Here is a 22,820-nt window from a genome sequence, read left to right on the forward strand (position 1 = left end):
TCAGCTCGGTGCCTGCCACATTGTAGACACCATATAAAGGCTTATTCCCTCCCTCCCCTCTCTACGCTCTGTGGTCCAGCCATCTTGCCGCTCAGTTTCCCATCTGTGTGCCTTCGTATTGGCTGCCTCCCATGCCTGGAATGTTTTCCGTCCTCATTGCTGGGCTTTCTTCAGGACTCATTGCATGCACCACCATTACAGAAGGCCTTTCCCCCTCAAGTTACATTGTATCTGTCTTCTATCTTATCTCTACATATATCTGTACATGTTGGCTCTCTCTTTAGAGTGTAAGCTGCCTGAGGGCAGGGGCTTTTTCTGCTTTTTCTTTGTATCCTCAGCCTTAGAGCAGTGTCTGGCAAACAGCGAGTGCTTAATAAATCCTTGTCGATTGATCGCACCAAGGGCCCCAGCCATCCTCTATCCCTAGCAAGGCATCAGTGATAGAAAATGGGCTTATGCTATAGTGGGAGGGGTTGAGGCTAGAGGCCAGGAAGAGCTCACATAGGAGTATGGGGCCTGGGAACAGATCTGGGCTCGCCTATTTGCCCAGAGCCGAATTATGGGTAGGATTAGACCTAGGCCTTATCTGCCCCAGGCCTCACGATGCAGAAGCAGCATTTTGTTCTGGCAGTCTCCTGTTTAAGGAGGGAGGAGGGGGAATGCAGACTTGGGGGGCCAAGGGTGGGAATGGAGAAGCCTCTCCCTCTCCCCCCAAGACTGGGTTGACTGGCTGGCTGTGGGGGCTGCCTGATGAGCTGGGAACCTCCTGCGGCCCACAAGAAAAGGCATGGCTAATGAGAGCTTGCAGGGCTGATCAATTATCCATCATTGGCCCATGCCCTTCCTAACTCTGCTCCGGCTGCCTGCCTGCCCCCCATAGGAACACATGGGAGGGAGGAATGAATCTTCCTCAGGGCCCCAGACCTCCTCTGCCTGCTCAGTTTCTACTTGGTATCCCCCAGAAACCCTGGAGTGAGCCTGTGTGTGGAGAAGGATATATATGTCTGTAGACACCCGTGCACATATGCACATACATGTGTGAGTCGGGGAGGGAGACGGGGGTGGGGTGCGGGGAGGTTCTCCTGCACTCTTTTCTCGGTGGGGGGAAGGGAGATCCCGTCATAGTGCTATCTCCCCCATTCCTCCCTCCCTATGTCCCTCCCTTTCTCCTTTCCTTCTTCCCTCCTCTCCCTCCCCCCTTCTCTGTCTCTCTTTTCCTCTGCTGAGCCTGGAAGCCGCAGCCTGAATTTTGCAACCTGCTTAAAAATAATTGGGGGCAGTGGGGGGATTGGACGTCACTCATCAGCTATTTACCCAGTGCCTGGCTGCAAGCCTGGCACCTCGTGAGGGCTGGGCTGGGGCTGAAGAAGCTTAGGGCCCTGTCCCTGGAGTTGGGAGGGGGCAAGGGGCAAGTGCAGGCCCCACCCCCCCCAGCTGGTGACTGAGGCCTCTCAGCCCTCCCTCGATATGAAGTGCATTGTGTGAGGCAGCATGGATGTATGGGGACCCCAATCCTCCTCTCTTCCCCTAAGGAGGTTGAATGTCATGGGCTGAATCCCTGGAAGTGAGGATGGAGGTTCATAGAATCACCCACAGCCTCTCATCCAGGTTTCCTGTTGACCAAAGGCACACGTTGATGAGATGGCTGGCCTGGAAGGGTATTGTGTGTCCCTGGGGCTCAGTGGGGTTTGAGTTTGCCTTTCCACAGGACTGGAGATTGAATCTGGAGGTCAGACTGGATCTGAGGTTTCAGGATGGCCAGTCAGAGTCCAGGAGGTGGTACTGGGGAGTACGTCGGCGACTGGTTTAGGGCTATAGTATGTGAGATTAGGACTGGCTTTGGGTGCAGGGTGGGGTATATTCTGTGGGTAAAATGGCAAGAATAGGAATTCTCAGAGGTGGAAAGGACCTCTGAGTCTGCCCCCATCTAATGTAATGAATGGGTTTTGGGGTGATGATTTGTAGGACTTAGTATAACTTAGAGGCGGAGGTTCAGAGTGTGGGGGTTAGGATTGGGAATATCTAGGGGTGTGGCATTTTATATTCTAAATGGATTTGGGAGGATGTCTGAGCATTGAAATATAGCATGGGAGATTGGGGGCTTGGGTACAGTATGGGATTAAGAGGATGGCAGATAGCACAGGAGCTGTATTTGGGGGTTGGGAGGTAAGGATCCAGCCTGTGAGTTTTGGGGGAGACCTGTGACTTCCCTTTGACTCCCATGCTGGCCTAGTGGCTTTAGCTCTCTGATCAGCCTGAGCCAAACATGAAAGAAGTGGGCATCTCTGGCAGAAACTCTGGGGAGAAGAACAATTAGCCAGTACCTCAACCACCCTTCTGTTTACACTTCAATTTCCAAAGCTAATTGTCAGTTTGCTTAAGGTTGGTATCCTGCAGGGATCCAAGGTGTGAGCACATCTGCCTGCAATCTTTAGCCAAGCTGCAAATGGGAGGCTTGAGAAATCCAGACCTATTGAGTAGCCAAACACAGATTCATTTATTAATGAACGTGGCTTAAAGTTAAACCCCCTAGCCACAAGCTTATGTGCGTGCTGTGGGCAGAGTTGGGGCTTGCAAATCCAAATCATGATAGACCTTTACAGCTGGAAGAGACCTTAAAGGTCATTAAGTCCAACCCCCTTCATTTTACCGGGCCACGGGGAGGAGAAGTCACATGGCCAAGAAGCAGCAGGGCTGGTAAAAGCTAGGTCTCCTGGCCCCCGAGTTTCATGCTCTCTCTTTGGACCAAACTGCGACATTGCCTCTTATAATGATTTTCCTCGCTTTGAGCGGTGCCTTACAGGTGCACCTGTAAGATCCCATCATGGGGTGCAGGGGTGTGCTGAAACTGGCCCTGGCGGTCCATAGAGCTCACTGTTAATTTTCAGGGCTCTAACAATCCCAGTAGCCCTGGACGGCAGGTAGAGAGCCACAGCTTTGAAATAGGTGGCCCTTGAGAAGTGGTGGCTTCCCCCTACTTGGAGGTCTTCAGGTGGAGGCTGGATGACCACCAGTCTGGTATGTTAGGTGATTCTTTTCATGAAAGGATGGCTGCTGAGGTATCTTCCAGAAATTCCGTGCCTCTGACGCTTGGCCTTGGACAAATGGCTTAATCTCCTAGCTCCTTATTTACCTCATCTGTAAACCAAGAGGGTTGGATTTGATCTCTGAAGACCCTTTCAGCTTTGAATCTATAATCCAGAGAGCCTGTGATTAGCCTTGTTGCCCAGAGCCAGAACCTGAGGGCCAGATACAGGAAGGCACTCATCCTCAGTCACTGAGCCCGGATGTCAGTAGAAGGGTCACCTGGCCTCCCACTGAGTCCAGGTCTCCTATTTCGCAGCTGTGGGGCAGAGATAGGGGAGCCACCTTGGAAGTTTGTCATGGCCTCGGCCCTGGCCTGTCCTGGATTGACCAGAGGTGAGCTGAGTACTTTCTTTCCTCCTGGTTTCCTCTACCTTCTGAAACCACTGTTCACTCACACCCAGCTTGAACTTTTGTTCTTTTGGCATTTGCATGTGGGTGTGGGTACCAGTGCCAGAGTGTCTGTCTTAGATCATCAGCTCCTGCCCTCCCAGTGAGGCACCTGCTGTAATCAATCGACTGACAGTGCTTGAGTACCTACTATGCGAGGAACTGGGTTCTCAGTGCTTCAGGACTACAGAGGCATAGGATACGGTCCCTGGTCTTACAATCTGTTTGGGGAGAGAAGACTCACACGCATAAAGCAATTATGGAGTAGTGTAAGACAGTCTATAATTAAGTGGTAAATTGTGTGGTGCAGGCTACAAATGCTGTAGGAGTCATTTGGGGGTGGAAGGGGCAACCAGTGAAGGTTGGCGATGTCAGAAACAGCTTCCTGGGGGAGGAAGGACCTGTGTCAGGCCTGGAAGGATGGGGATTCTGGGATGGACAGAGGCTGTTTCTAAGCCAGAGGAGAATGGGGGCAGGGGAAATAGCAAGGCCTTGTGATTTTGTGGAAAAAATGCTGAATTTGGAGTGAGGAGAGATTTGGGTTTGAATTCTAATTTGTATGCCTCCTAGCAAATCAAAGCCTCCTTAGTTCCTTCATCTATAAAATGGGGACTCTACCCACCTTCTGGGTTACCGCGAATCTCTAATAAGATAATAAATATAATAGAAATATAATATCTAAAATTTATATGTGGTTTGCAAAGTGCTTTATATGGACTATTTCATTGAGATGAGTGGCTTTTATTACCCCCCATTTTACAGATGAGGAAACTGAGGCAGATGGAAGTTAAGTGATTTGTCCCAGGCTTGTGTAGTGTATAAGACTGGATTTGAATTCTCCTGCCTTCGGGCTCAGCAGTCTGCCTAGTGAACCCACTAGCCACCTGCAGCAAGTAACCGTTAGGAGTTCAATAGTAGGGGAAGGATTCTATTCTACCAACATTTCTTAAAGCCACAGGGCCACGTGCAGAGTGCTGTGCTCTCCTCGGGAGAGGTACCAGGTTAAAGAAGACATCATCCCTGCCTTCATGGTACTCACGGTATAATGGTGAAATGAGACCACAGCTGCGATGACTAGATGTTCTCTGATAAGGGGACCTGAAAGGTCCAAGCAGAGTGCCATGGGTGGGCCAGGGAAGAAGGATCAAAGGAAAAAGCTCCCCTGAGAAAGTGTCAATGGAGCGACCCTTCTAGGGATGGGGAGGGATTCTCTTGGCAAAGAGATGAAGGCTGACATCAAAGAAATTTAGGAATGGAAAAAGAAATGACGAGAGTGAGGGCTGATTAGTGGGCAGACCGTGTGCCGCCCGGCGTGGTCTCCTCTTAATGTGAAGACGAGTCAAGGAACCCTCTGTGGCAACCTTCTGAGAATCACATGGGATGGGCAGCGTATGTATATATAATCAGCATGGCTAGAGGCATGAGAGCACTAGTCCATCCAAGCTTGGAATCTGTTTTATTTACTTACCGGCTTATAGGTTGTTTTCTGCCACTAATAATAATAATGCTAGCGTTTATATAGCACTTATCATGTGCCAGGCATTGTGCTAAGTGCTTTATAAATATCTTCTTTGGTCCTCACAACAATCCAATCCAATAGACATTTATTAAGTGCCTACTGTGTACCAGGCACTGTGCTAAGTGCTTTGCAGATATCTTCTTTGGTTCTCACAACAATCCAATCCAATAGACATTTATTAAGTGCCTACTATGTACTGGGTACTATGCAAAGTGCTTTACAAATATCTTCTTTGGTCTCCACAACAATCCAATCCAACAGACATTTGTTAAGTGCCTACTGTGTACCACCACTGTGCTAAGTGATTTACAAATATCTTCTTTGGTCTCCATAACAATCCAATCCAATAAGCATTTCTTGAGTGCCTACTGTGTACTATGCATTGTACTAAGCTCTTTACAATTACTATCTCATTGGATCCTCTCAACAACCCTGGGAGGTAGGTACTATTATCCCCATTTTACAAATGAGGAAACTGAGATAAACAGAGGTTAAGTGACTTGGCTAGGATCACACAGCTAGTCAATATTTGAACTCAGGTCTTCTGACTCCTGATCTGGCACTCAATCCACCGTGCCATCTAACTATAAGCCCCTTGAGGACAAGAACCATTTTTTTTAAACTTTATATCTCCAGCTCCTAGAACTATGGCTGGCACATGGCAGGTCATAGGACCACAGATTTAGAACTAGAAAGAACCTTAGAGGTTGTTGAGTCTGGCTGGGTCTCCTCTCTGGGTCTCAGTTGCTGAATCTGTACGAGAGGGAAAATCATTGGCTCTTGGGGTCATAGAAAGGAAGCTGGAAGGGAGCTCTGAAGCCATTTGGTGTAGCCTTTTGATTCTGCAGAGGAAGAAACTGAGGACCGGGACGGTCAGGCCACTCTCCAACTCCCACATTTCACAGATGAGGAAAAAATGAAGGCAGAGGCTAATGATTTGCCTTCATTTAACACAGGGAGCAAAGGGGCAGAATCAGGATTTCAACTCAGATCCTGTGACTGCCTCCCTGGTAGTGGATGCTGTCTCTACAGCTCTTCAGGTTTTTATTAAACTGCTTTCCTCCCAGCAAGCCTGCGAGTTAGGCAGTGCAAGGATTATTACCCTTATAGACAGATAGAGAAAGTGAGAAAGTGAGGTTTGAGAGGGAAAGTGATTTACCTACAGTCATTCAGTTCTGAAGTACTAAAGCAAGGCAATTAATAAATGCTTGTTGATATAAATTGAAGGACTCTCGGCTCCACATACTCCAGGCAACCGCAGGAGCAAAGGCTTGTCTAGAATAGGGGTGGGGAACCTGACCTGCGGCCTCGAAGCCAGGCGTGACCCTCTAGGTCCTCCCGCACTTGAGGACCTAGAGGGTCACGCCTGGCTTCGAGGCCGCAGGTCCCACTCCTGGAATGTATGGCACATGATAAGGAGTAGTACTACTAATGTCGGTAGGAATTTCAACTTTATACAGAAAGCGATAAGGAGCCACTGAGGATTTTTGAGCAGAAGAGTGACTGCTTCAGTGCTTGAGAAAGATTATTTCAGCAGCTCGACAGATAAAACATTTAGAGAATGCTTCCTATGTGCTCAGCACCGTGCTGAGGCTGGGGATTCCAATAGAACAAACAAGACAGTTCCTGCCCTCAAGGGGCTTCCATTCTGATGGGGGATATACAGCGCATAAAGGGGAAGCGGAATGGGGGAAGGTGGAGAAATCCACAGAGTGGGTGTGTCTGAGGCTACCCCTGAAATGATGGCTTGGGCCAGGGACTCGCCAGTAGAGAGAGCAGGTTCCAGGGCGGAGGCGTCTCAAGGCGAGGAAGGCTGCTGCTGTGGAGTCGGGCTCTGGGACATTGATGCTGAAAGGGATGGATGGTTGGGGGTAGAGAGATAGAGCGGGGCTAGATGGGGATATGGGGGTGTGTGTGAGTGTGTTTGGGCATGTACGAGGGGGTGGGAGTAGGACAGGAGAAGTCCAGTGCTGGACATGATACTGACCCGCTGACCTCTGATCTCTTGCAGGGCAAGTGACATAGGATGACCCCGGCCTGTCCCCTCTTACTGTCTGCGATTCTGTCCCTGCGCCTCACTGCGGCCTTTGACCCTGCCCCCAGCGCCTGCTCGGCCTTGGCCTCGGGAGTCCTCTACGGGGCCTTCTCCCTTCAGGACCTCTTTCCCACCATCGCCTCAGGCTGCTCCTGGACCCTGGAGAACCCAGACCCCACCAAGTACTCTCTCTACTTGCGTTTCAACCGCCAGGACCAGGTGTGTGCCCACTTCTCGCCCAGGCTTCTGCCCTTGGATCACTACCTGGCCAACTTCACCTGCCTCCGCCAGGCGCCGGAGCAGGCGCCGGAGCCGGAGCCCGAGCAGGAGCAGGCAGCGGCAGCGGCAGCGGCGGCCCAGGCTGGACTGCGGCAAGAGGAGGAAGAGGTGGGGGGTGGCCTGGAGCTGTGCCAAGGCTCCAACCCCTATACCTTTCTTCATTTTGACAAGAATTTTGTGCAGCTCTGCCTGACGGCGGAGCCCTGGGAGGCGCCCCGCTTGCTGGCGCCCTCGGCCCTGGAGTTCCGCTTTGTGGAGGTGTTACTTATCAATAACAACAATTCAAGCCAGTTCACCTGTGGGGTGCTGTGCCGCTGGGGCCAGGAGTGCGGGCGGGCCGCAGGCCGGGCCTGTGGCATTTCCCAGCCAGGCTGCAGCTGCCAGGGGGAGGAGGCTGTGCCCCCGGCCCCCCCAGCCACTGCTCCTGCCCCTCCCCGCAGCCAGACCCTCTCTAATGCCCTGGTGCCAGGGAGCCCGCCAGGGGAGGCTGACCTCCACGCAGGCAGCAGCAATGACCTCTTCCCACCTGAGATAAGATATGGTGAGTTTGCTTCCAGCCCCTGGAGACAAGAGCTCCAGGGTCTGGCTGAGGGAGGGGGGCTGGTGTGTGTGCAAGCCTCTGGGTATACGGGCTCCTGGAGTCAGAAGGACCCTCCCCAGGGCCCTTCTGGCCCTACAGACTAGTTGGTAACCCTATTAACTCCTGCCTGGGAAAGGCTGGATCAAGAAAGATTGAGGCACAGAGAAGGGATTGGAGAGAAACTGAGACAGGTGGAGAGAAGTGTATGTGGTGGGGGGCTGGGACACAGAGAGAGGAGTGGGAGGGAGAGATTTGGGCTCAGAGAGAAGAGTCAGGGGAGACTAAGACAGGTAAAATGGAGACTAGGGTACATTCAGAGAAGAATGAGTAGACTAGGACATAGAGGAAAGAGGATGGGGGAGACCGAGGCAGAGAGAGAGGAGCAAGAGGACGTGGACATGAGGAGAAGGAGGGGGAGATGAGACTAGAGGGGTCAGGAAGAGATCTGGCCAGAGAAAAGGGAGACTAAGGCAGAGGGAGAGAAGGGAGGGCCGATGGATGGAGCCATAGAGAGGAGAGAAAGTAGGGGAGCCTGAAGCCTGGTTAGTGAAGGAGGAGGCTCCAGGACAGATATGGAGGAGAGGTGAGGCACAGAGATGGAAAAGGACTGAAGAGAAATGAAGGAAGTTAGGGACAGGGAGAGAGAGAGAGAGAGAAAGAGAAGGAGAGAGAGAAGAGGAGAGGAGAGGGAAAGAGAGAAGGAGAGGGAAGGAGAAGGAAAGAGGGAGAGGAAAGGGGAAGGAAAGAGAGAAGGGAAGAGAAGAGGGAAAGAGAGAGAAGAGGAGAGGGAAAGAGAGAGAGCGAGAGAGAGAGGGAGAGAGATTAGAGACACCGGCAGAGGAGAGGGCCCCCAGAGTTTGGAATGAGTCAGAATCCTGGGCGCTGGGTGGGCGCTCCTGGTGCCCTTTGGGGTGACTGAATGGAGCTGAGTCCAGGCCTCTCCCTTTTCATTCCTGCGTCCTCTGAGACACATGTCATCAGGACTGAAGTTCTGGACGGAGCAGGGCCATGGTCTGGGGCTTTGCTGACTGGCCCCAGCGTGTCTGGCCCCCAGAGCCTCCCTACTTCATGTCACCAGAGGTTGAGGCTGACTTTCATTTCTTCCAAGCTTTTCAAACTTCTCAGCTGGAACTGAGAACACCCCCCTCGGAAGGCGAGGGCCCAGGGCCTGGAGGAGTCAGTCCTACTGTGTCACCCCAGCCTCGCCCCGCCCTATGCACCTGTCTCTGGACTGACATCAGAGGCAATCTGACAGGAAGGAGGAGGGAGCCAGCTAAGCAAACCCACATATACATGACTCCCAAGGATTTCTGAGGGCCCATGGGAGCTGCCCAGGACCTCCCAAAGTCCAGAGCATCACTCCTATTCCCAAGCCCCGAGGAAAGCTCTGGGCCTGCTGTACACCCCTCAGGCAGAAGCCCTCATCTGAATGGGGACCCAGGCTTCCTGCTCCCCCAGTGCAGAGGGCTTGTAGCAGCAGCTACCTCTGGATTGCTGAGTCAGGGTTTTGCTGTGGGCACCCCCTCTCCTCCCCTCCCTTCCCTTTCTTTCTCCAGGCTTCTCTGCTTCTGTGAATTGTCCCCAGTTCCCGAGGCAGTCTTGACTAAGCCTTTTATGAGGGATCAGCAGGAAGTGAAGGGATGAGAGGTGCAATGATTGGTGTGCAGGGCATGTTTCTCTCTGTATCTCTGGCCAGACCAAGACCCTAGGTTTTCCCCCAAGCCTTTGTGTTCCGGTGCTCTCTCCTCCTCCCCTTCCAGGATTCCCAGGTCCAGGTGGGCTGGGTGCTGCCTTCTTTTATCTTCTCTGGCCCTTACCCTGATGGAGAGAACCTGAGAAGTGGGGGTCAGGAGACCTGGTTTCTAGCCCCCACTTCTGTTCATGTGACCTCCAGCAATTCCTGTCCCTTCCTGGGCTTGTTTCTTCCTCTGTAAAATAAAGAGGGGTTGTTCAAATGGCCTTTGTGGTCCCTTCCAAAGCCTAGGATCTGTACGAGCCTCATTTTCCTCTTCTGTCTATTGGGAGAAAATACCACCTCCAGCGCTCGAGATCATATATATAAGAATTATTTAAAAACATTATCTTGCATCTTAGGGGCAAAGAGATTGTTGTGATTACCACCTCCTCTGACCTAAGCACTGGGAGGGAGCTCCAGGGTCCAGAATAGAGGAAGTTTGGGGCCACCTTATTATTCTCAGATTGTGTGCCACCCAATCTCCCCATCCCCCAGGCCCATGAGGGCAGGGTCCCAGTGAAGCCTGGCCCTGCAGCTACTGATAAAGTCTTCCAGTCAAGTAACAGTCCCAGGTCCTCGAGGCCTGGGTTGTGGTGACTGGGCCAGCTCAGGGAGGCAGGGGTAATACTGAAAAGGTTTTAGATGCTTACTATGAGCAGGAAACCCAGGGCGGAGGGGCTGGGACCTCAGATTTAGGGCCTTCAAGAGGAAATTGAATTTCGTTTCTTTGTTGAACATAACCAAGGAGAGTAGGGCCGTATATCCAGTGATTTTATTATTCTCTCTGCTCTCCTCCAGGGCACATAGCAAGGCGGACGTGGCTTTGGGAAAGGAAGCATAGAGTTGGGTGGGAAGGTTGATGGGGAGGAAACCTCCCCTCAGTTTCCCTTCCACTTGAAGGGGAAGATATTCCTGTCTGGCTTTCCCCTCAGTCTGCGGAGCGGTCAGAGAGGGAGGCTCTGCCCACACAGGCGGGCACCATCCAGGCACTGTGCCATCCAGGGCACTGTGCCAGGGGATGGCGAGTTGTTGTGAAGCCGGAAGCAGGATTTGGTTCGTCACCCTGGTGACTTTGAGAGCCAGGAAACATTGGGGGCTGGGATAGGGTGGTCTGTTGAGGGAATGGAGCACCCTGGAAGGCCTGGCCCCCTCAGCTCCAGCAACAGAGAGCCAAAGATGATAGCAGTGGTGGCTTTGAGAGATATACACGTGGAGGGTACAGCTTGAGGACTAGGACCCCAGGCCAGGGCAGGAGACCCGATGCTCACAGAGTCTTTCGCCTGCCAGTCATCTCTGACAGTTAAAATCATGAGGCTGTATCTTGTGGCATGGTGGGGATAACCCTCCCTGCCCTTGGCATTACCCTATCCCTTGTCTGCTACAAATCATTCTTCATCCACATGGCATTTCTCGGAGGCTGTCGCCCATGAAGGCGAGCCTCCGGGGAGAAGTGCAGGTGGCTGTCATCACAAATGGGCACTGGGAGGATCTGGCTTCGCTCTCTTGATGGGAGAGGGGCCTGCAGGCAGCCTTGCACTCCAGGAGGGCACGCCGGTTGCTATAGTATACGGAGGCCCGTGGGTGCAGTGGGAGGCGGCCTTCCCTTCTGCTACCTCCTGCACTACCTAGGACCATCATTGGACAGATTAGTGCCAATTAGCAGGGATAGCAGGCGCTCGGCACGACACGCTTTGTTCTCCGTGGCAGGGAGTGTCTCTGGGGCCAGTGCCACTGCCAGGGTCTGGAGAGGACCGTGCCTACATGGCACTGCCATTTGTGCCAAACGTTTGGCCTCTCCCACACTGCTTCCCCCACCCCCTCTGTGCCAAGCCAGCTGGATGGCTGTATCGGCAGCAGGGAGATGGGCTGGCATTTTGCAGCGGACAGATTGTGATCAGGAATACGTGGGGATGGGAGAGAGAAGGCGGGTGGGGAGCGGAGAGGCAACTCCAATTTCCTACGCTTGGCCCAGGAGCTGGGAGGAAGCGGGAGGAGACAGAGACCCTGACCCTTTCCTCTAACCTCCAGCCCTCTGGTGTTCACCCTTTGTCATCTGTGGCTCTAAAGCTCTGGAGCAAGGCTTAAGGCCCTACCTGCTGAGAGAGGTGGAAGGGAGGGAGGAAGGAAGGAAGGAAGGAAGGAAAGAAGGAAGGAAAGAAGGAAGAAAGGAAGGAAGGAAAGAAGGAAGGAAGGAAGGAAGGAAGGAAAGAAGGAAGGAAGGAAGGAAGGAAGGGAGGGAGGGAGGAAAGAAAAAGGAGCTGGATTTTTTGGATCTCTGGAGATCAAGATGGTTGTGATGGGAGTCAGTGGCACATGGGAGACACTTTATTGTGATAGCTGAGTGTGTGTGTGTGTGTGTGTGTGTATGCGCGCACGCTGGACTTGCTTGGTACCAACTCTGCCATGGAGCCAGCTTCCTGGGAATGGCTCCATCTCCGGATGCTCTGCCAGTAGATGCCTGGTAAGGGCAGCTGTGAGTTTGGTCATAGGGATTATAGGAATTGGAGCTGGAAGAGGGACCTTAGGGATTAAATTCCTGCCCCCTCCCATGACACACCTCCCTTTTACAGAGAAGGAAACTGAGGCTCCAAGGGCAGAAGTGACTTCCTGACTTGTTCAGCTAGTAAGTCACAGGACTAGCCTGCAGGCTGAGGTTTTGTGAATTTAGTGGTTTTGCACTGTAACCCAGAGCCTGCCCCGTTAGCTAGGCACTGTTCATCGTGACTGTCCCTCCTGGCAGAGCTGTGGCATCTCCCAACCTGGTTGAGGGGGGACACGCCCGGTGTGTAGGCTGGGAGCCCTCTGGGTCCTGCTGGGCTTTCTGCAGCCACGCCAAATGAGGAGTGAGGGCCCTCACCCACAGCTGCCCTGCCAAGCACCGGAGGCTGCTGCTGAGCCAGTCTGGACCAGGGCAGGCAGGGACGTGGCCTTGAGCAGGATAGGCAGGAGGGAGGAGCAGGGAAGCCGGAGGGGAGGGAGGGGAGGCCTGGCAGGGAGAAGAGAAATGGGATGGAAAGCAGCCGTAGCAGGAGGAAAGGGGGGGCGGAGAACCGGAGGAGGTTGGGAGGGGAGTGGATAGGAAGCTGGTGGAGGAGAGGGGGGCAGGGGACAGAGCGGCATTGGCACCTGGGCCCTCCTCAGTGTCGAACCTGAGTTTGACAAGAGGGTCTGGGTGCCTGTTAATTTCACGCAAACTGCCTTTGATAGATCTCTTGTTATTTTTGGTGAGTTGAGCTATAAATTTGTACCATCTTGTTGCTGCAATCTGTTAAGTGGGGGGGGTGTGGGGCGAGGAAGGAACAGGAAGGAGTAGGGGGTGGAGGCAGCATCCTCTGCGGGCTTGGATGCTAGGGGGGGGGCAGTTGCTTGGGCCCGGGGACAGGCAGACGGGTGGGAAGGGGGAGCTGGGTCTGGCTGACAGGGGTAAGGTGCCCTAGGAGTGGCAGCAGGAGGCTGGCAGTCCCAGCTGGGGTCCCCATCACTTGGTAGGGGAGCAGATCCCATAGTTCTTGCTTTCCAACCTTTAGTTACTGGGGAATCGGCGTCTGGTGCCAGCTGCGAGGAACACGAGAAGGTGGCACGCTGGTGCCTGGGGCAGGAGAATGCTGCCTCTACCTCCTCATTCATAATTTGTGTTTTCCCTCCTCCCTTCCCTTCCCATGTTCCTTATTGCTATTACCAACTGCCTCTGTGATTTGTTTTCCTGGAGGCAGGCAGGGATGAGCTGCAGGACCCAGCCTGCCATGGAGGAAGGGAGATCCCCGTCAGGGCCACTTTCAGTCGAGAAGAGAAGGGAGGGCTTTGTGGAGAAGGATGAGAGGATTTGGACGGGCTGAAATGAGAAGGGAGAGCATTCTAGGAACAGCAGCAACAAAGGCATGGCGGTGGGGGAGTGTGGGCCAAATTTGGGGAACCGTGAGTCATTTAGTTTGGCTGGAGCAGCAGGGTACAGGAAATAGAGAGTAACAACTTTCCTACACCCGTCCTCCGAGATGGGTGTTGCAAATATTATTATTTCCATTTTATAAATGAGAACAGCAGCTTAGGTTAAGTGACTTGCCTACCCTCCAACATTGAGTAAATGTCAGAACTGGCATGCTAGGACAATGAGACTGTTCTCCCCTCTTCTCCCCTGGATATTAAACTTCTATTAATATAGCCTAAGATCATCTCTCTCTCTCTCTTTTTTTTTTTTAGCAGCTGCATCACACTGTTGGCCCACATTGAGCTGGTGGATCAGCTGAGACCTTTTTCATATGTCCTTGGATCAAGGTGTAGCTTCCCATTCTGTACTTGTGCAATTGATTTTTTGAACCTAAATGTAGTTACTTTACCTTTGCTTGTCGGCCCATCCCAGAATTTTTTGGGAGTTACTTCATTTGTCTTCTTGCCTGTTGGTGGAAGAGGGCCAGAAGCTTCTCTTCGTGGTTGTACCAGAGGACCTGTAAGTTTCTGTGAGATTCTTGTGTGTCTCTGGGAAAGTCACTTAACCCTGGGAGCCTCCAAAAAACAAGACAAAACAAACAAACAAACAAAAAGATTCTAAAAGAATTCCAGGGAAGAAATTCCCTGTTTAGTGTGTCCTATGTGTAGGGGAGGTGGGAAGGGGGACAAACATTTATTAAGCACCAACTATGTGCCAGGTACTGTACTAAATGCTTTATAAATGTTATCTCATTTAACAATAAGTATAATTAACTAACATTTACATAGTGCTGACTGTGTGTCAGGCACTATGCTAAGCGCTTTTAAAATATTATCTCATTTGATCATCACAACAACCCCGGGAGCAAAGTGCTGTTATGATCCCCATTTTACAATTGAGGAAACCTGAGGCAAACAGAGGTTAAGTGACTTGCCCTAGGTTGCACAGTTAGTAAGTGCATGAGGCTGGATTTGAACTCAGATCTTCCTGGTCAAGTGCTCTGCCTATGGAGCTCCCCAGGGGAGAACAGAACCTCATTCTCCCTTTCCAGGAACTCCCTTCTGGAATATATGGATAGAGGTATAGACCACAATTCAGGCGTGCGAGAGGCAACCTGTCTGACTGTGAAGTCAATGATAGCCAGAGCGTTGTGGCCATGACCTCTTCCATTCAGGGGTGTTGATTGACTACCCAGCAGTACTTCCTGATGATAATATTATAACATGTAGGTAATTAGCACTTTGAGATTCACAGTTTGCTTTCCTTACTGCAAGCCCGTGAGTTAAGTCATGCAGATACCATTTCTCCATTTTATAGATGAAAACCGTGACTCCAGAAGGTTTTTGGCGTAGGTCATACAGCTACTCAGTCTTTGTGCTGGGGCTCGAACCAGGTTTTCCTGAGTCCCACCGCCAATGCTCTTTCTCCTAGAGCACCAGGCAGCAGATACCCTACCATGGGGCTCATTGTCTAGAAGCTGAAATCTTACCTATCGCTGCCACCAGCTTTTTGACGTTGGGCAGACACCTTCCCCTCTCCGAACCCCTCTGCAAAATGGGGATAATAATCCTGGTCTGACGTTCCCAACAGAGATGTAAGGTTAACAACATGGAAAAGGTTTTGGAAAAGCCAACACTTTTGAGCTTGAGATCCTGGTGTGGGTTTGAGGCTTCGCTTATTTGGGTTATAGCTCCTCAGGGATTCCAGCTCTTCCCAGGGGTTGACCCAGAGACCTTTGTTTTTGACCGTTGGACTTTCACCTTTCCTTACTTTGTTAAAATTTTTTAAAATTATTTTTTTCAATTATCAAGCATTCATTTTTCCTTCTCATCTCCTTTTCCCCTTGAACAAAAGAAAGAAAACTCTCATAATTATGCATAGTAAAGCAAAGTAGATTCCAATACCGACCATATCCAAATATGTCCGTGTCACTTTTGACCTTGAGTCCATTACCTTGATGACAGCAAGTAGGGAACGTGCCTCAACCTTGGTCTTCTGAAATTGTGATTTGTCTTTGCGTTGATTAGAGTTCTCTTGCCTTTTTCTTTATGATGTTAGTGTTATTGTACAAATTATTCTCTTGATGCCACTCTGTATCAGTTCATACAGGTCTTCCTAGTTTTCTTGGAAACTCTCCATTTCATTATTTCTAATGGTGTACTCAGTAGCATTCCATTATATCCATATACCATGATTTGTTTCGCTATTCCCCAATAGATGGGCACCCTTGGCTTCCAGTTTTTTTTTTACTACTGCCATAAGAGCTGCTATAAACAATAGCATTGTCCTTTTGTGCATGTTTTTTTTTTTAATCTTTTTTTGATCTCTTTGGGATATAGGCCAAGCAGTAAGTAGTATCCCTAGGTCAAAGGGTATGTACAATTTAGTGCTTTTAGTTTAGTTTGGTGGGGGAGAATAGTTCCAAATTGAATAAAATGAAGTAAAATATTTATAAAGCACTTTACAAACCTTAAAGCACTACACAAATGCTATTATTGTCATTTTATTAGGTAATAAATTTATTAATATTAATTAACAATAAATAAATTAATTAATAAATTTCAGAATGCCTGGAAATTCAACACCAGCTCTACCAACAACGCATCAGTGTGCCTGTTTTCCTACAATTCCTCTACTAATTGTCATTTTTGTCATCTTTGTCAATCAAAGGTGAAAACTCAGAGTTGATTTAATTTACATTTCTTTAATTTTTAGTGATTTGACCCTTCCCTACTTTCTAAGGTGGCTCAGATCTCCTCCTGACTTGTCTTGATGCCACTCTGTATCAGTTCATACAGGTCTTCCTAGTTTTTTTTGGAAACTCTCCATTTCATTATTTCTAATGGTGTACTCAGTAGCATTCCGTTATATCCATATACCACATACCATATTATCCATATACCTTTCCCTTAAGACGTCTCAGGTCCTGAAGTTCAGAGACCTTCCTGGAGCCCGTCCCTGACTACCCAAGCCTCCCTTCTGCCGCTGATGCCATCATAAGGGAATCCCAAAGACCTCTTCCATTAGATTACTCTTTCTGTTCTCCCTACTATCTCTGCATGCTCCATACCAAAAGAATGCATTTTCTATGGTCTATTTACAAGGAGAAAAAAACCCATACATACTCAGAAAGAATGCATTTTAAAGGAACTAAATTCTATCAGTCCCAAACTATAGAATATACCCCTTGAAGGCAGGGAGTGTTTTCTGTATCTCTAGTGTGTGGCACATAGTGGGCACTTTTTGAGATGAATTTACTCATATCACCAATTTAATAAAGAATATGAAAGTCAGAAATAAAAACAAAACAAAAACAAATCTGTGAAATGAGGGGGGAGGTCCAGATGTTCTCCCATGTCCTTTCCTGCTCTGATATTCTGTGATTCCCTGGGAAAACCCCTTAAGGGCCCAGTGTTGCCCCTGCAGCCGTTCCCGCAGCACACTGCTTCTGGGGTCTCTGGGTCTCTTGGCTTAAGCAACAAGAATAAAAACCTTACGTCCCCCAAGGAAAGGCAGCTGGGTTAATAAAAAAAGATGGCTTTTCTGGGAAATTCAGAGCAAGATAAGGCACCAGCTTATGGCAGTTATGTTTGCAAATGTGGAGAGACATTCTCTCATTTACCCCTCTCTGATCCTGTCCCATTGGGATTAGAGGAAGACAGGATTTCCTTTCTCACTCAGGCCGGGAGAGCCACAGGGGATTTGGGCACCTCAGGAGCCGGGGCAGGGGTGGCAGAGAGCACAGACGGAAATGGGCCATCAGCTTAGCACATCACCAAAGAAGAAAACCTTCCAGAAAGGATCTGAAGGATCTAGGGTAGGACTTTAAGCCTCATTAAACTGGGTCAACTTCCCCCTGTTTTAGCTCCTCCTTGGAGCCGATCCAAGAGACCTTTGGCTTCAGAGCATTCAATTCTCCTGACTTTCTGGGCGTGCTGGGAGCCCCCTGAGCCCTCTTGGTCCCTGGGCTTGGAGCACTGCCACCCCTGATCCCTAATTAACTCCTCTCTTCTTTGGCCCCTACCATCCTCACCGGATACCTGAGTCTGGCCTTTGCCCTCACCGTCCCTTCTCTCTCCCATCTTTAGTCGTGAACAGCGACTAGAGCCGATTTTCTAGAATTTGTCTTTGAGGGCAACAAAAATATACTAATTCTGAAGTAAAACACCAAAGTGAGATCATTGGAAGTATAAATAAAAGTCTCAGGCTGGGTGCCACTTCATTTCTAGTCTAAGCCAGTCTATTGACTACAGAACTTTTTATGTGGCTTGATCCTGTAGGCTTAGTCCAGAAGGAAGGTAGGAAAGAAGGGAAGGAAGAAGAAAGGAAAGAAAGAAGGGAGGGAGGGGAGGGAGGAAAGAAAGAAGGGAGGGAAGGGAGGGAGGAAAGAAAGAAGGAAAGGGAGGGAAGAAGAAACAGGAAAGAAAAAAGGAAAGGAGGGAGGAAGAAGGGAAGGAAAGAAGGGAGGGAGAAAGGAAAGGAAAGGAGGGAGGGAAGAAGAAACAGGAAAGAAAAAAGGGAGGGAGGAAGGAAAAAGGGAAGGAAAGAAAAGGGAGGGAGGAAGAAAGGAAAGAAAAGGGGAAGGGAAGAAGGAAGGAAAGAAAGAAGGAAGGGAAGGAGGGAAGAAAAGAAGAAGGAAGAAAGGTAGATAGCAAGGTAGCATTTATAAAGGGCCTACTATGTGCCAAGGACTGTGCTAAGCCTTTTACAAATATTATCTCAGTTGATCCTCACAACAACCCAGGGAGGTGGATGCTATCATGATCCCCATTTACAGAAAGGGAAACTAAGGCAGAAGGCAGTTAAGTGACTTGCCCAGGGTCACACAGCAAGTGAGTGTCTGCAGCTCGATTTAAACTCGTGTCTTCCCAGCTCTAAGCCTGGTGCTCTATTTACTGTGCCACCAGCTGCCTGACCCGTTCTGATCCTTAAGGTCAAGTCCAAACCTTTGATGGACCTTGAACAAGAACGATGTTTCCCTTCAGACTGGGTCTGGCTCATGTACCTTTGAAGTCATCCCAGGCTCACACTCAGCCAGGCGAGGACATCACTTGATTGGGGAGCGGGCGTTGGCTTCTTCGTCCCCCCTTTAGTGTATCATCATCCGTCTGTTATCTCATCTGGTACCTCGCTCACGCAGCTCTCATGAGGTGGCAGAGTCTGCGCTTGGGACGTCCTGGCTCACTGAATTGGCGAGCTGGAAAGATCAATAAATCAACTATTTATCAAGCCCCTACTGAGTGTCAGATTCTGGTCCAGACACTGGGAATGCAAAGACAAGAGTGAGATAGTCCTGGCCCCGGAGGAGCTTCCATTCTCCTTCTTCCTCTTCCTCCTCCTCCTCACAGCAGTAGTAGCTGGTATTACATAGTGCCTACTATGTTCTAGGCACTCTGCTAAGCACGTTTTACAAATATTTCATCTGACCCTCGCAACAGCTCTACGAGGTAGTTGCTATTATGATTCCTATTTCACAGTTTAAGAAACTGAGGCAGACAATGATTAAGTGACTTGCCCAGGGTTAAACCCCAATAGCTAGTAGGTGTCTGTGGTGGGATTTGAACCCAGACCTTCCTGACTCCAGGACCGGGGCTCTGTTCACTATGGTGCCACCTGACTTCCTCTATCCTATCACGTACCTATATAGGTATGTACAAAAGATAGACAAAAGGTATAGCCTGAGCTGAATCTTCCATTCAATTTTCCTCAGTCTAGATCTAGGCGGCACCTTGGAGGCCCTTTGGTACCCCTTCCTGCATTTTGCAAACGAGGAAGGGGAGGCCAGAGAAGCCAAGTGCCCCTGCCTGGGCAGGAAGTGTCAGATAAGCATTTATCTGAAAGTGGGTCCGGTGCTCTTTCCCTCGGACCACACCGTCTCCCATTGTTCCAAGGCTGCCCTCCGGGGCCAAGAGTAAGCATTGAGTCCTCTTCCATAGACACTTGAAGACATCAATTATGGAAAGATTGATGGCTTTGGAGTCAGAGGACCCCGATGAAGATTCTCTATCTGCTAGTCACCTGTGTGACTGTAAAGAAGCAACTTCTCCTTTCTGGGCCGTATTTACCTCATCTATAAAACAAGAACGTTCGATAAGATGACTTCTGAGATCTTAATATCTCCACTGTGTCTTCTCTCCTCCAGCCTAAACATGCCCAGGTCATTCATTTGGTCTTCAAGCACCCTGAGGCCAGGGACCATGTTTTTGCCTTTCTTTGTATCCACAGTCCCTGGCATACAGTAGGGGCTTAATAATTGCTTGTTGATTGAGGGATCCGTCCACTCACCTTCCTGATCTCATGCTCCAGTTTGTCAATTTCCTTCCAAAAATGTGGCACCCTGAACTGAACTCCAGATGTGTGGCCTGATGAGGCCAGAGGACAGTGGATTATTATGATAGGAATTATCTGATCGGTCTCCCTGTCTCAAGCCCTCCACACTGCCATCCATCTCTACTCAGCTGTCAAAATCATCTTCCTAAAGTACAGGTCTGACCCCATCACTCTCCTATTCAATCAATCAGTAACCATTTATTAATTATGGATTACTAATCATTTATTACTTATTAACTATCATTTATTATTATTATTCAATCAATTCCAGTGGCAAGCTTAAATATCAAATCCTCTGTTTGACTTTTAAAGCTCTTCCTAATAACCTGCCCTTCTTCTTGCCTTTCCAGTCTTTTTCCACCTTACTCCCACTTTTGTATTCTGTGGTCCAGGGACCCGGACCTCCTTGCTCTTCCTCAAACCCAACACTCCATCTCCCCACTCCAGGCATTGTCTCTGGCTCTCTCCTCCATGCCTGAAACTCTCTCCCATCTCGTCTCTTCCTTGACTTCCTCCAAGTTCTAACTGAAATCCCACCTTCTGTAAGAAGCCTTTCCCAGTCCTCCTTAATCTTACAGCCTTAATCTCCAGTTTATCCTGCTTATCTCATATTTGTATACAGTTGGGGCAGTGGATAGAGTATAGGGCTTGGAGTCAGGACCACTCATATCTTTATGAGTTCAAATCCAGCCTCAGACACTTCCTAGCTGTGTGACCCTGGGCTTGTCACTTCACACTGTTTGCCTCAGTTTCCTCATCTGTAAAATGAGCTGGAGAAGGAAATGGCAAACGACTCCAGTGTCTTTGCCAAGAAAACCCCAAATGGGGTCACGAAGAGTCAGATACAACTGAAAAACAGCTGAACAACAACATAGTTATTTGCACGTTGTCTCCTTCATTACACCGAGTTCCTTGAGAGTGGGGACTGGGGTTTTTTTTTTTGCCTTCCTTTGTATCCCCAGCACTTAGCACAGTGCTTAGCACATAGCAGGCATTAATAGAGGCTTGATGACTCGACAATGGGATCCTTACCTTCCTTGATGTTGACTTATGCCTGTGGAAACAGCCCAAGGTCACACTTACATCTCTGGCTGCTGCTTCGCTGTTGACTCACACCAAGTTTACCACGTGGCAGGACCTTGCAGGAGGGCCTGGGAAATGGGTATCTAGGCAGGTTTGGTAAGTGGGGGAGCTCTCCTGCTATTGCATTGGGCAGATTATTTCATCACACTCTGAGTAGGCTTGTCCCCTGTTATAGCTGTAAATTATAACTTTATTCTTCTCTTGTAAATTAAGTCCTTCCTATGCAGGCACTCTGTTAGGTTGGGAGGAGGAAAAGAAGGAGGAAGAAGAAAGGGGTATGGAAAGGGAAGACGCAGCTTGAGGTTCAGGATTAGGGATGAGAGGATGAGAGGTGTTTTGGTGGCATATGGCTCAGAAAGTTTGTCCTGGGGATGGTTACAGATCTAGGAAACAGGCTGGTCCAGCTAGGTTCTGAAAGCCCAGGGAGACTGAGTCATCATAGTTCTGTACTCTGGCTTCATGTACCCAAAGGACTGATAGGCTGAATGACCAGGAGCCTCTGTGAAAACCAGTGTTCCAGGCAGGGGATGACTGTGCAGGGGGAGCCCCTGGGGTGGCCCATTTCACCTGCTGAAGGAATAGAAGGGGTAGTGGTGAGCCCAGGGACAGGCCAGAGTCCCCGGCGCATGGCAGCAATAGTTTCTGAGCTATGGAACTTCAGAATTCCCCAGCAGGTCTTCCCATGGGCATTCTTAGTGGGCCATATGGGCTCTGGGCCATCCTTAAGGGGTGTCAGGGCTAAAGCATTCCATTGAAGGTTCAGGATATCAGAGCCACCCCTTAGAGATATCCCTGGCAGGAATAGGGGTGCCCCTAGAGGGAGAATGTAAGGTCCCATGATTTTCCCTGGGATTTTTGAGAGATTGTCTGTAGGGGATGCAGGATCCTGGGGCCATCCATAGGAGGCCTGGAGGGCCTAGAGTTGATACTAGAGTGTTACAGGGGTGGAGGGTTATCCCAGGATGTTAATGGGGTTAAGCTGATTTAGGGGAGGAGAGGCTGTCAGATCAAACTGTGTCTTTCTCATCTCCTCCCAAATGTGTTTATCCTGTTGATTTCAGCCTTCAAAGGGAAAGAATATGGGGTAGCCTGGGTGCCAACAGACAAGGGCTTCTCTTCCTGTCCCTTGCTTGGCTGGGCAGATAATGGGCTGACAGCATGAACCTCGCCCAGCATTGTGACACCCACCAGCAGACCCCCAGTGACCTCTCATTGCTACCCTTCTTGTATTATCACTTCCCTCACCCCCCACTCCCGTATATAGAATGGGGAGCTTTCGGAAAGCTGCGTGTGCACCTCTGTTCAGATGCTCACTCCTTGAGGCCAGGAATGGTTTTTGCCTTTCTTTATATCCTCAGCTCTTAGAACAGTGCCTGGCCCATAGTAGGCACTTAGTGGCTTGTTATTTATCAAGATACACCATGACTGTCTATCCCTACGTCTTAACATGATATCTTACACATAGTAGGAATTTACTGTATGTAAAAAGAATGATTGAATGAGCTCAGCCAGAGATCGCTGGCCTTCTCCATCACATACAGGTCTCATTGAGAAGGCAATACAGGCCAGGGAACAGCTTGGCCTACTGTTTTGGGGTGGGTAGAGTTGTTGTTGTTCAGTTGTGTCCAACTCTCCATGACCCCATTTGGGGTTTTCTTGGCAGAGATACTGGAGCAGTTTGCCGTTTCCTTCTCCAGCTCATTGTACAGATGAAGAAACTGAGGCAGACAGGGTTAAGTGACTTGCCCAAGGTCACACTGCTAATTAGTGTCTGAGGCTGGATTTGAACTCAGGTCTTCCTGACTCCAGGCCCAGCTCTTGTTGCTGTGGGTGGAGTAACACGAGTCTGCTAAGGAGAGA

The 22,820-nt window shown here is 49.8% G+C and overlaps 1 protein-coding gene across 1 annotated transcript in view; it reads left to right on the forward strand.

Annotated features, from left to right (window-relative positions):
• Positions 1-7,010: 7,010 nt before the first annotated feature.
• The window catches only part of ADGRB2 (adhesion G protein-coupled receptor B2), a 53,856-nt gene continuing 38,046 nt past the window's right edge, over positions 7,011-22,820 (forward strand). Inside the window, 1 exon segment of the mRNA XM_027864588.1 lies at positions 7,011-7,848. Coding sequence (XP_027720389.1) covers positions 7,020-7,848 — 829 coding nt within the window. The 5' untranslated portion in view covers positions 7,011-7,019.

Source organism: Vombatus ursinus, unplaced genomic scaffold (assembly GCF_900497805.2).
Source record: "Vombatus ursinus unplaced genomic scaffold, bare-nosed wombat genome assembly UNPS02014775.1, whole genome shotgun sequence".
Classification (NCBI taxonomy): Eukaryota; Metazoa; Chordata; class Mammalia; order Diprotodontia; family Vombatidae; genus Vombatus; species Vombatus ursinus.